General features: G+C 44.0%; 1 protein-coding gene across 1 annotated transcript; it reads right to left on the minus strand.

Annotated features, from left to right (window-relative positions):
• Window positions 1-9896: 9896 nt before the first annotated feature.
• LOC145156937 (uncharacterized) lies at window positions 9897-12474 on the minus strand. The gene is made up of 8 exons (XM_079076144.1): window positions 12252-12474; window positions 11948-12149; window positions 11623-11859; window positions 11255-11498; window positions 11055-11159; window positions 10783-10965; window positions 10480-10681; window positions 9897-10384 (listed from the first exon to the last, which is right to left on the minus strand). The coding sequence occupies exons 1-8, from the start codon at window positions 12472-12474 to the stop codon at window positions 9897-9899; spliced, it is 1884 nt and encodes a 627-aa protein (XP_078932270.1).
• Window positions 12475-12830: the final 356 nt, after the last annotated feature.

Consider the following 12830-nt stretch of genomic DNA (forward strand, 5'->3'; position numbering starts at 1 on the left):
AAGATTGTCGTAGACTCGGCGAGTCAGTAGAGTGACTCGGCGAGTCAGCTAGGGTTTTCCCAACCTTTGGACATGCGTGAACTTGGTGAGTTGCAAGGGTAACTCGACGATTTGACCAAGGAGTTCACGACCACCAACATTAGGAACTCGACGAGTCACTCAAGTGACTCGGCGAGTCGACGAGTTATGCAAGGAACTCGGCGAGTGGCTGGTTGTACTCGACGAGTTCAGGTCAACATGGACTGTTGACTTTGACAGTTGACTTTGACCTTAACCAAGGGCTGACTATTGGACTTCTGGGGCATTTTGGCAATTTATGAACATGGTTTTATGGTAACTATAGGTGGTGGAGTTTGTGTCGGTGATCCGAGAGGTTGAGCTTATCTTTCGAGTCGACAGTTGCGAGGTGAGTTATCCTCACTATATCAATAGGTTCTAAGGCACCAAGGCAGACCCTTTGTGGATTCGTATCCGAATTATGGCATGATATGTTTATTGTTTACATCCTGGTAGTTAGGATGGTGATATGCTTATGCTTAGTGACCTAGTTAGGTCAGTGTCCTGATTATAGGATGATGCTATGCTAGTGACCGGTTAGGTCTGTACCCCGATTATTGGGATGTTGCTATGATTAGGGATCTGCTAGATCGGTTTGACTGTTATATGATATGAGCTAGCGTATGATATTTATGTGCACATGTTTTGTCGATTGGGGGTTGGGTTGAGGCGGTCCTGCTTTGTGCTGTAGGCCAAGATACCCGGTGAGCGGTCCGGATAGGCTTTCAGTCATGTCGTAGGCTCGGGAATGGTCCAGATAGGCTGTAGGCCCTACGAGGCGGTCCAGTCAGGCTGAAGGCTCGTTATGAATGTTGTTCTGTATTTGCCGATACGATATGATTATAGTTATACGAGGTTGGTATTTTGGGGGTAACTCACTAAGCTTTCGGGCTTACAGTTTCAGTTTATTGTTTCAGGTACATCAGGGGATCGCGGCAAGGTAAAGGCGTGATCGTACATCTCCTCATGTTTTGTTTATGTTTCTGGGAAAACTCTGATATTATACATTTTTGAAAACAAGTTTGTAATTATTTAATGGTCTTGAAATGTTTTTAAAAGTTCAAATTCGGCATGATTTTATGGGTGTTATAAGTTGGTATCAGAGCCTTGGTTTGAGTGAATTGGATGAACACTCGTGTGAGTCCAGTCTCAAACCAAGGAAGGATTTTCAAAATAATTTTAAAATGGTTTTCAAAATGAGAAAAGAAGGATGCAGGATGAACGATCAGTCGGAGCCAGTAAGTAGACCCCAAAATACCATACGGTTATTTGATATCGTGATATGTTAGAACAGCATGCTAGTACTAGGCTAGGAATCTTCAGGATCGTATGATAGAATTGCCTGATTACATGATGCCTGCTAGTCTAGGGTTTTCCTTATATGAGATTGACATCATTATTGTTGTTGTTTCGTGTATGCATCACGGTTATACATAATTAAGATCTTATAGCCTGAGAATGTTTGATTTAGCCTTATGTTCTGTTCTTGTTGATTGGGGGCTTAGGGTAGGATTGGATATTCGAAATTCTATAGGGTCCAGCGTTATGTATGACTAGCATACACTAGTGCTGCAGGGTTGGTGAAAGTCTCATGGATGGGTGGGTCGTGCAAGGCCGGGAGGCCAGTTATGAGATATTTAGCATTCCTGTAGGAGTGAGGATTGAGTGCTCGCTATGTTTGTATGTGTGTGTATATATATATATATATATATATATATATATATATATATATATATAGATATATATATATATATATATATATATATATATATATATTGTTAGGGTGTTGTGGTGATACTTGAGACAAATATGAGTAGGTGTGGAAGGTAGTATGGGCCCGTACTACTGAAAGCACAGGACCCATACGTGTAGCAAGGAAGTCACAACCCCTAGGGTTTTGTCGGGAGTTGGTTCCCAGTTATTTATGCGGATTGTCTGATATCTTCCTGTTATACTTTCAGTATGGTGGTTACGAGACGCTTTGTGACTGGATCCGAGTCAGGATCAGGATCAGGAGACAGAGGCCAGGAGGGGCCAACAACACCTGAGCCTATGGTGCAGATGGGTACAGAGGAGCTGGATGCCAGGATTCGAGAGATCCTACATGATGAGGTTGATGCTATGTTCCGGGCACAGCTGCCGGAGATGTTTGGGTCTATTAAGAACGCTATGGTTGACTACTTCGACGAGCATTACATAGCCCTTGCAGAGACGGCTACCGCTGCAGCTGCATCGGCTGTAACAGCGGCAAGAGGAGGTGGAGCCAGTCGGGGCTTCCAGTACCGGGAGTTCGATAGCACGAAGCCCCCGACATTCAATGGTACCCAGGATCCGATTAGAGCCATGAGGTGGTTATCTGACGTGGAGGGTTGTTTCTTCACGTGTTCATGTCCTACTGACCAGAAGGTCAGGTGTGCCCTGAACATGCTGAGGCTCGGGGCCAAGGACTAGTGGAGGTTGACGACAGGGTCGTACACTGATGAGCAGAGAGCTGCTGTTACTTGGGAGCAGTTCAGGGATATGTTCCGCGCCCGATACATTCCACGGGTCGAGCGGGAACGTTTGGCTCAGGAGTTTTTGAGTTTGAGACAGGATGGGGAGTCGGTGACGGAGATCACCCGCATGTTCACTGAGAGGGCGATGTTTTGTCCGGAGTTTGCTTCCGAGCAGGCTCAGATGACTCGTTATATGAGCATGCTCAAGACGGACATCCGTCAGTTTGTTTCCACACAACGATGTGATACCCTACTGGATCTACAGGAGGCCGCTAGGCGGCGTGAGTTGGAGATTGAGCAGCAGTTGAGCGAGCAGCGTCAGGCCCCGACACAGTCTCAACCAGCGTCGAAGCGGTCTAAGACCGCTGATTCTAGGATCGGGAGTCAGCAGAGCCGCACTTGTGGAAAGTGCGGCAAGGGTCATTCTGGAGCTTGTCGAGTGGGTAGTGGGTTCCACAAGTGTGGCAAGGAGGGGCACTATGCTAGGGACTGTCGCCAGCCCACCCCTGCATCGGATATGAGGATATGATATCATTGTCATCAGGTTGGTCACGTGAAGACCAACTGTCCACAGCTCGCAGCCAGGCCGACGCAGGTTCCAGCACCGACTACATTAAGGATTGCGGATGGGAGGCCAGTTAAGGCAGAGCCTCCGAAGGCTCAGGGGCGTGCCTTCCAGCTTACAGCCGAGGAGGCCAGGGCAACACCGGATGTGGTTGTTGGTATGTTTCTATCCTTTATCTCATTTATTATATATGTTTTATGCTTATCCATTGTACCTATGATTAGGTACGTTTTTAGTGAACTCCTTGCCTGCATTGGTTTTATTTGACTCGGGGGCGAGTCGGTCTATCTCAGACATTTAGTAGGGAGTTAGGTGTGCTAGTAGGCGAGCTAGAGTGTCCGTTGTGAGTCTCTATCGACAACGAACAGGGAGTTTCTGCTTCTTCGGTCTACCGAGGATGCGAGTTGGAGATCTTCGTAGTGTCTTTTCCGATAGATTTCATACCGATTCCCATGGGGGAGGTGTGCGTGATCGTGGGGATGGATTGGCTTAGTCGATTTGGTGCCATGATAGATTGCGAGGGCCAACGGGTGGTAGTTCGAACCCCAAGTGGGGGAGAACTGATTGTATATGGCGAGGGCACCAGAGTGGTCAAGGTTTTGTTCAGCTGCCAGGGCTCGACACTATATTCAGCACGGGTGTGCGGGTTATCTAGCGTATGTGGTGGATACGCGGGTCAGAGATCAGACTTCAGTCTCAGACGTTCCAGTGGTTAGGGAGTTTGCCGACGTGTTCCCTGAGGAGTTGCCAGGGATACCTCCGAAGAGGCAGGTCGAGTTCCGGATCGACCTAGTGTCGGGTGCGGCTCCTATCGCCAAGGTGTTGTACCGGTTGGCGCCAGCCAAGATGCAGGAGCTGTCTTCACAGCTGCAGGAACTGCTGGGCAAGCAGTTCATTCGACCTAGCAGTTCTCCATGGGGAGCACCGATCCTCTTCGTCATGAAGAAGTACGGTTAGCACCGGATGTGCATTGATTATAGGGAGTTGAACAAGTTGACGGTGAAGAACCGTTATCCACTCCTAAGGATAGATGATCTCTTTGATCAGTTGCAGGGTGCATCTTGGTTCTCCAAGATTGACTTGAGGTCTGGGTATCATCAGGTCCAGGATAAAGAGGAGGACGTGGAGAAGACCGCGTTTCAGACTCGTTATGGTCATTACGAGTTCGTGGTGATGCCGTTTGGGCTCACCAACGCGCCAGCAGTATTCATGGACTTGATGAATCGGGTATGCAGACCGATGCTTGATCGCTCGGTCATCGTGTTCATAGATGATATCTTGGTGTATTCCAAGACTCGAGAGCAGCACGAGGACCACCTCAGGGAGTTGTTGGGGGTTCTGAGACGAGAACGGCTGTATGCTAAGTTCTCGAAGTGTGAGTTTTGGTTGCGAGAGGTCCAGTTTCTCGGACATCTCGTTAACCAGGAGGGGATTTTGGTCGATCCAACCAAAATCGAGGCAGTCATGCAGTGTGAGGTGCCGAGGTCTCCTTCGGACATCAGGAGTTTTCTGGGATTAGCAGGGTACTACCGGAGATTCATTCTGGATTTCTCTAAGATTGCAGTACCCTTCACTCGTCTGACGAGGAAGGGGATGGATTTCCGGTGGGGCCCTGAGCAGCAGAGGGCGTTTGAGACCCTCCGCCAGCGGTTATGTGAGGATCCAGTCTTGACACTCCCGGAGGGAGTTGAGGATTTTATGGTGTTCTGCGATGCATCCATCATAGGTTTGGGGGCGGCCCTCATGCAGAGAGGACGAGTGATAGCCTAGGCATCGCGGCAGCTGAAGCCGCATGAGACGAGATATCCTACTCACGATTTAGAGCTGGGAGTGGTGGTGTTCGCTCTCAAGACGAGATCACAAGAGCTTGAGACACATCATGGATCAGCCGAAGCTGAACATGAGGCAGCGCAGGTGGCTGGATGTAGTCAAGTACTATGATTGCGAGATCCTTTACCACCCCAGTAAAGCGAATGTGGTGGTGGACGCTTTGAGCCGGAAGTCCGCTGGGTCTTCCACCCCAGCGATATGTATGAGGATAGCGGTGGATTCTCCGCTTGTGAGTTTGATCAGAGATGCTCAGGTCGAGGGCATGCGACCATAGAACTGGAAATTGGAGAGGATCAAGGGTGAGAACACCCAGTTTGTGTAGGATAGTCGGGGATTATTAACCCAATGCGGTCGGGTATGGGTTCCGATGTCTGGTGGGGTCAGATAGACAGTCATGGAGGAGGCTCATAAGTCTCACTTCTCTATTCACCCGGGGGCCACCAAGATGTACCGAGACCTGAGTTTGAGTTACTGGTGGCCATGTATGAAGCGAGAAATCTCTTGGTATGTCGAGAGGTGCTTGAGCTGCAGGATGGTCAAGGCCGAGCATCAGAGGCCGCATGGTATGTTGCAGCCCCTAGAGATTCCCATGTGGAAATGGGAACAGAGCACAATGGACTTCATTACCAAGTTGCCGAGGACGGCGAAGGGATTTGATGCTATATGGGTCATCGTAGATCGATTGACCAAGAGTGCCCATTTCTTGGCTATACGGGAGAGTTCATCGGCCGAGAAGTTGTCTGACGTGTATGTTCGCGAGATTGTAGCTCGCCATGGGGTTCCGGTCTCCATTGTTTCCGACCGAGATGTTAGATTTACCTCCCATTTCTGGCAGAAGTTCCACGAGGAACTGGGCACACAGCTGCATTTTAGCACAACATTTCATCCGCAGACCGACGGTCAGAGCGAGTGGATCATTCATACCCTCGAGGATATGTTGAGGGTGTGTGTCATAGACTTCGGTGGGAGCTGGGATTCCCACCTACCCCTTGCAGAGTTCGCCTACAACAACAACTATCATTCCAGCATTGGCGCCCCACCTTTTGAGCTGTTGCATGGGCGGAAATGCCGCACCCCGGTTTGTCGGGGTGAGGTCGGACATAGGGTGATGGGGCGGACGGAGGTAGTCTTGCAGACTACCGAGAAGATTCAGCAGATTAGGCAGCGACTGCGTACCGCTCAGAGTCGGCAGAAGAGTTACGCCGACAGACGCCGATCTGAGTTAGAATTCCAGGTTGGGGACATGGTACTCCTGAAGGTCTCGCCCTGAAAGGGTGTGATCCGCTTCAGGAAGAGGGGGAAATTGGGTCCCCGATACATTGGGCCGTTCAGGATCATTGCCAGGGTTGGCAAGGTGGCATACATGTTAGAGCTACCAGATGAGCTCAGTCGGATCCACATCACCTTTAGGTACTCCTGAAGGTCTCACCCTTACAGCCTCTTGATATTCCATAAACCCTAATTCGTGTGAGTGTGCTCCATTTGTGTGTTTTAAGCTTTGGAAGAGGATTTTGGTCAGAAAAGCTTGGAGAGCAAGTGAATAGAAGCAAGGAACTTGTGGGAATCAGAGATCTACCTCAGTTGGCATCCCTTGGAAGGTATTAAGCTGTTATCTTAACCTCATTTCATTCTAGATCTCTTTTGGGTGGATTTTAGGGCTTTTCTAGCATATTAAGAAGCCTTTCTTGTGTTTGAGCTAAGATCTGAAGTTGCAACTTCAGATCTGGACTCTCTTGCGTCTCTAAGTCCATAAAGCTTCCAGCTTTTGCAAGAATGAGACTCTCCTAAGGTGTAAAACTCCATTTCAAGCTTGGATTTGTCATTTAGAGTCTCTAGATCCTTGCATGCACGTAAAGTTTGCAACTTTACGTGATAAACATGCCTTGGGGATTTGGATCTGCAATATGGAACCTTAGCATGGCTTAAAAAGCATCTGTTTGGATGAAGGACTGAAGGGACTCGACGAGATGCATGGTCCACTCGGCGAGTCCGATGAAGATTGTCGTAGACTCGGCAAGTCAGTAGAGTGACTCGGCGAGTCAGCTAGGGTTTTCCCAACCTTTGGACACACGTGAACTTGGTGAGTTGCAAGGGTAACTCGACGATTTGACCAAGGAGTTCACGACCACCAACATTAGGAACTCGACGAGTCGACGAGTTATGCAAGGAACTCGGCGAGTGGCTGGTTGTACTCGACGAGTTCAGGTCAACATGGACTGTTGACTTTGACAGTTGACTTTGACCTTAACCAAGGGCTGACTATTGGACTTCTGGGGCATTTTGGCAATTTATGAACATGGTTTTATGGTAACTATAGGTGGTGGAGTTCGTGTCGGTGATCCGAGAGGTTGAGCTAGGGGTGTTGATCGGGTAAAATTTTCGGGTTTCGGGTAATTCGGGTCTTTCATATAAAAAAAATTACCCGTTACCCTACCCAAATTAAATTCGGGTAATTCGGGTTTGGGTAATTCGGGTAATGGGTCGGGTAAGGGTAATTCGGGTATTACGCGATTTTTTAATTTTTTTTTTAATTTTTTAATGACACCTAAAAATAAATGTAATGAAATAAGTATGTCGTGCTAAACTTTGAACATTGAGATTTTTTACTCAATAATATTTGAGATATCAAGTATTCGTTTAACAATTTAATCAAATCTAATAAGATGTTAAAAAGACAAATACTTAAAGAAATAATAACAACCAAAGTCTACCATTTAAATTACTTGATATCAATGTATATGCATGTATTTTGCATTTACCAAAAAACTCACATCTTAAATCTAGAAAACATAGAAAACCATTACATAGGTGTCCGACGACTAGATGAAATTGATTGATCGGTGTCCGGTGACGAACACCAACGAAGAGCGGACGAGGTACGAGGGTTTTTTGACGTGGGGAAAATAGAACGAGCCTCAACGAGGGAAATTGGGATTTGGGAATTGGGAGGGACAGATAAACTCATAAAGGGACATTATTTGTTAAATATATTTCGGGTAATCGGGTATACCCGAAACCCAAACAACTTACCCTTTACCCGACCCGAAAAAATTCGGGTTACCCACTTACCCGAAAAAATTAACCCGATACCCGATTTACCTGATACCTGAAAAAATCGGGCGGGTAATTCGGGTAACGGGTATTTTTGACAGGGCTAGGTTGAGCTTATCTTTCGAGTCGACAGTTGCGAGGTGAGTTATCATCACTATATCAATAGGGTCTAAGGCACCAAGGCCAACCCTTTGTGGATTCGTATCCGGATTATGGCATGATATGTTTATTGTTTACATCCTGGTAGTTAGGATGGTGATATGCTTATGCTTAGTGACCTGGTTAGGTCAGTGTCTTGATTATAGGATGATGTTATGCTAGTGACCGGTTAGGTCTGTACCCCGATTATTGGGATGTTGCTATGATTAGGGATCTGCTAGATCGGTTTGACTGTTATATGATATGAGCTAGCGTATGATATTTATGTGCACATGTTTGGTCGATTGGGGGTTGGTTTGAGGCGGTCCTGCTTTGTGTTGTAGGCCAACATACCCGGTGAGCGGTCCGGATAGGCTTCCAGTCATGCCGTAGGCTCGGGAGCGGTCCAGATAGGCTGTAGGCCCTGCGAGGCGGTCCAGTCAGGCTGAAGTCTCGTTATGAATGTTGTTCTGTATTTGCTGATACGATATGATTATAGTTATATGAGGTTGGTATTTTGGGGGTAACTCACTAAGCTTTCGGACTTACAGTTTCAGTTTATTGTTTCAGGTACATCAGGGGATCGCGGCAAGGCAAAGGCGTGATCGTACAACTCCTCATGTTTTGTTTATGTTTCTGGGAAAACTCTGATATTATACATTTTGAAAACAAGTTTGTAATGATTTAATGGTTTTGAAATGTTTTTAAAAGTTCAAATTTGGCATGATTTTATGGGTGTTATATACACAACAAAACAAGATGAATTATGCTTAGTGTGTATTCGACTAATGGCAATTGGACAAAAATGCATTTTCTTTTGTTTTGTCCATTTCTTTCTATTTCTCATCGTTCCAAGAGATACGATTTCCCTCCTCATCCTTATTATTAAAAATAGTCCAAGATAATTTGTCACAGATGAAACTTTCAAAACATTCTCTGAAAAAACTTTGAGTTTTTGGATTTTTATTTTATAATTAATTTTTAATCATTTTCTTAGGACTTAACGTGGAGAAACGATTTATATTATCTCAGTTTGGGCATGATGTTTGTCCAAAGGTCGGGCATGAAAATTTTCTAACATATCATCCACAAAATTTGTAGCCATTGAAACAGTCAAATAACATTTCTTGAAAAAAAATAAAAACATTCGTTGAAACAGTAATAGTTGTCGCCGCCGCTTTATGCGGGTGCACACCTAGTATCTAATTGGAGATTTTGAACACCTTGCTCATTTTGAATGTCTAAATGGCTAGTATAACATCAATATAGCCGTTTATTTTAAGATTTGTCTTTTATTTTATGTTTAACGGTAAAGTTATCCGGTGAAAATTTCTTATCACCGGCTAGGATCCATCCGATTTGTAACTGGTGGATTGGATTTATCCTATACGGATTTCAATTATTTTCCAGATAAAAAAATATCCGTGTTCGGTTCTTTCCCCTCTACTTCCATGGCTCATTATTAACGACTCTTTGATAAGTGATTATTGCACGCGTACTAAATCTGATATCTTGTATTAATAAAATATACATATACACAATCTTAGGAGTCAAGGGGAATGGACTAGACTACTGGATGAGACATAGACCAAATGTACAAGTCGGTATACACACACTAATTAACAGAAACTAGTAATAAACATAAAGTTACACACCCCAATAAGTTCAATCCTTGACATATATATATATATATATATATATATATATATATATATATATATATATATATATATATATATATATATATATATATCTGACTTCTAATCTCGGTTGGTAGGTTCAGTTGTAAGCCCATATCCGAGCGGATACAACGGGTCATAATGTGAGTCGCCAACATTCATCGGGAGCTGATCAACAGTCTTGAACCAAGTATTTGCTAGTTTTCCCGTAAAACCATAATCACCAAATAAAACATCGGGTACACCTTGGCCTTCGGTCCCTGGAAGCCATGCAGCCACCAAAGCATCCATGATAGGAACATAAGGTTCGATCACAACGGGTCTACCCGAGATTAGGACAACAACACACTTCACCGACATACACACGTTCATGATGGTTGTAGGCCCAGGTTCTGGTATCGTTAGATTCTGGCTGTCTCCAGCTGACTCCGAGTACGGGAACTCACCCGTTACCACAATGGCGTATGAGAAGTTGTTTGACTTGATAAAATCAGGAGTCGGGTTCTCTACATACAATACTTGGGTTGTAGGGTCAACTATGTTTTTGACGGCAGATAAAATTGTCGTACCTGTTGTTTATTTCCATCATGAAAAATAATTAATTTCATGTAGCTTATTATAATTTATGCATATGTAAAAAAAGAGGTCAACACAGATTGCATACCACTTGTTGTATTGCCACTTTTCCCAGCCCATTCAATGGTCCAACCACCACACTGATAACCAATGTCATCGGCATGGGTTCCGGCTACCAAGATTTTAGTCAACTTTTTTGGAAGAGGAAGCATCGGTTGGTTGACAGATTTACCGTTCTTTAGCAAGACTAAAGATTTCCTTACCGCCTCCCTAGCCAAATCACGATGATCCTGTTTGTTTATGAAAGAAATTAGCAAATTAGCATCAAGTTATATGTTCTTAGTGTCTTCCTAATAAGAGAATTAACATATTCAAGAACAATAATTGCAACCTGTTCTCCAAGGTATTTTGCCATGCTTAGATCTGTGAATGGGTTCTCAAACAAACCCATCACGAACTTGACGCGTAGAATCCTCTTTACTGCATCATCAATCCGACTCATTGGGATGGAATTGTTCTTCACAAGAAAAGTCATCCCATCGATGAATTCAGTGTAGTCGGAGCCAATCATGGCCTGCAAAACGTTTGACTAAATAAAACGAAAAAAAAAAAAAAGTCTAAACTTGTGTTTGGAAGTAACGGTATTCATATTATTCAACCCACCATGTCTATGCCAGCCATAATGCTTTGTTGAATCGACGAAGTGTAATTGGCATGAGGCGGATTTGTCAGCTGGTCAATACCCATAAAATCTGAGATCACAAATCCCTACAAAACATCCAATAAAACATGAAAACATCTTTATGTATATGAAACCAAGATCTTGAAAAGAATAGGAGAAATTAAAGACGAGTTCTTTATACTCTGAATTTGAGAGTGTTCTTTAGAAATCCAGTTATAAGTGGAGTATTTCTATGCATTTCGACTCCGTTCAAGCTAGAGTAAGAAATCATGATGGTTGTAACACCCTTCCGTACTGCATCAAAGTACGGTGGCATATGAATGCTCAATAAACCATGAAAATCTATGACGGTATCGTTCGCATTGATGCCTTTCGTCGTTCCACCATCACCCACATAGTGTTTGGCGCAAGATGCAACCTTTTCTCTGTAAAATGAAAAATGTTAAACCCAATTAATCCACGATATGAACGCTGCATTAAATGAAAAAAGAACACAAGCCACAAAGAATCCTAGTGAGCTGGCAGGAGGGCTTGTGAATGAATACTTACTGTCCGCTAACAAAAGGAACACCTAATCGACCATCACTAGGAATGCTTCCTTGAAGTCCAGGTATGAACTCAGTCATGGCTCGAACAATATTAGGATCTTCACCAAAGCTCTCGAAGCATCGACCCCATCTTGGATCTCTACATACCGCAACACAAGGTGCAAAGGCATAGTTGATGCCGGTAGCTCGAATTTCAAGAGCAGTCGCTGCTCCAATTTTCTTCACCAATTCAGCGTCCCTATTCAACATTGCAAAAAGAAATCACATTGTTAAAGAAAATACTGTTAAAAAGGAAGCAAACGTTAAACAAACTACATTCCACTTGCCTAGTTACTCCAAGGCCAATATTATGTGGGAAAATGGTGGCATTGTAAACTTTACTATTGCCATGGACAGCATCAATTCCATACATCAGCGGTATACCCAAACGAGTAGACAACGATTCTCTTTGGAAATTGTTTACCATATTAATCCATGCCTCTGGAGGCTCTTGTGTTGAAGGGGTCGATGCAGTGGTCAATAAACTCCCTACGGAAGATCCAAGACTCGTTAAAAAAATAAAAACGTAACCTTTACAATGGATTTAAGGTATTTAATACGAAAAAACGATTGACAATTTTCAAAAATTACCTATGGAGAAATTCCGCATTACTTCTAGTGTAGCTAGACTACTATCAATCTGCGTCATTTGACCGATCTTTTCTTCCAAAGTCATCCTGTTCATCAAGTCCCTTATTCGAACACCTAATGGTTGTTTCGGATCTTTGTACTTTATGTCGGATTCAGCAATGGTAGCCATAGCCCAAGAACATATTGCCAGAATTGTGAAAACACACAAAAAGAGTTTCGCCATCTCTTATCAACTTCAATCACACAATGTAATTGTTTTTTAATATAAACACGATGAATTAACACTCGATCACAATTAAATATTTACTTAAACAAATAGAAGAACAGTGACCATCAAAAGCTAAAAATCATAAACCATTTGTAACACAAAGCACAAACATATACACCCATTCAGCCTCCTGGTTCTTGAAAGATTGTAAGACAAAGAAGAATAAAGAGAGAATGCAGTGCAACTTACATGAATGGAAGGAGTGGAAAGGAGTTATGGGACAAGACTCAAGACTAGGTGGTATTTATAGACACTGAATTGTAAAGGCTGTTGCTATACTTATGTATGTATCAAGGTAGCATATATATATA

The sequence above is a fragment of the Lactuca virosa genome, chromosome 2, assembly GCF_052849685.1.
Source record: "Lactuca virosa cultivar CGN04683 chromosome 2, Lactuca_virosa_CGN04683_v6, whole genome shotgun sequence".
Taxonomy (NCBI): Eukaryota; Viridiplantae; Streptophyta; class Magnoliopsida; order Asterales; family Asteraceae; genus Lactuca; species Lactuca virosa.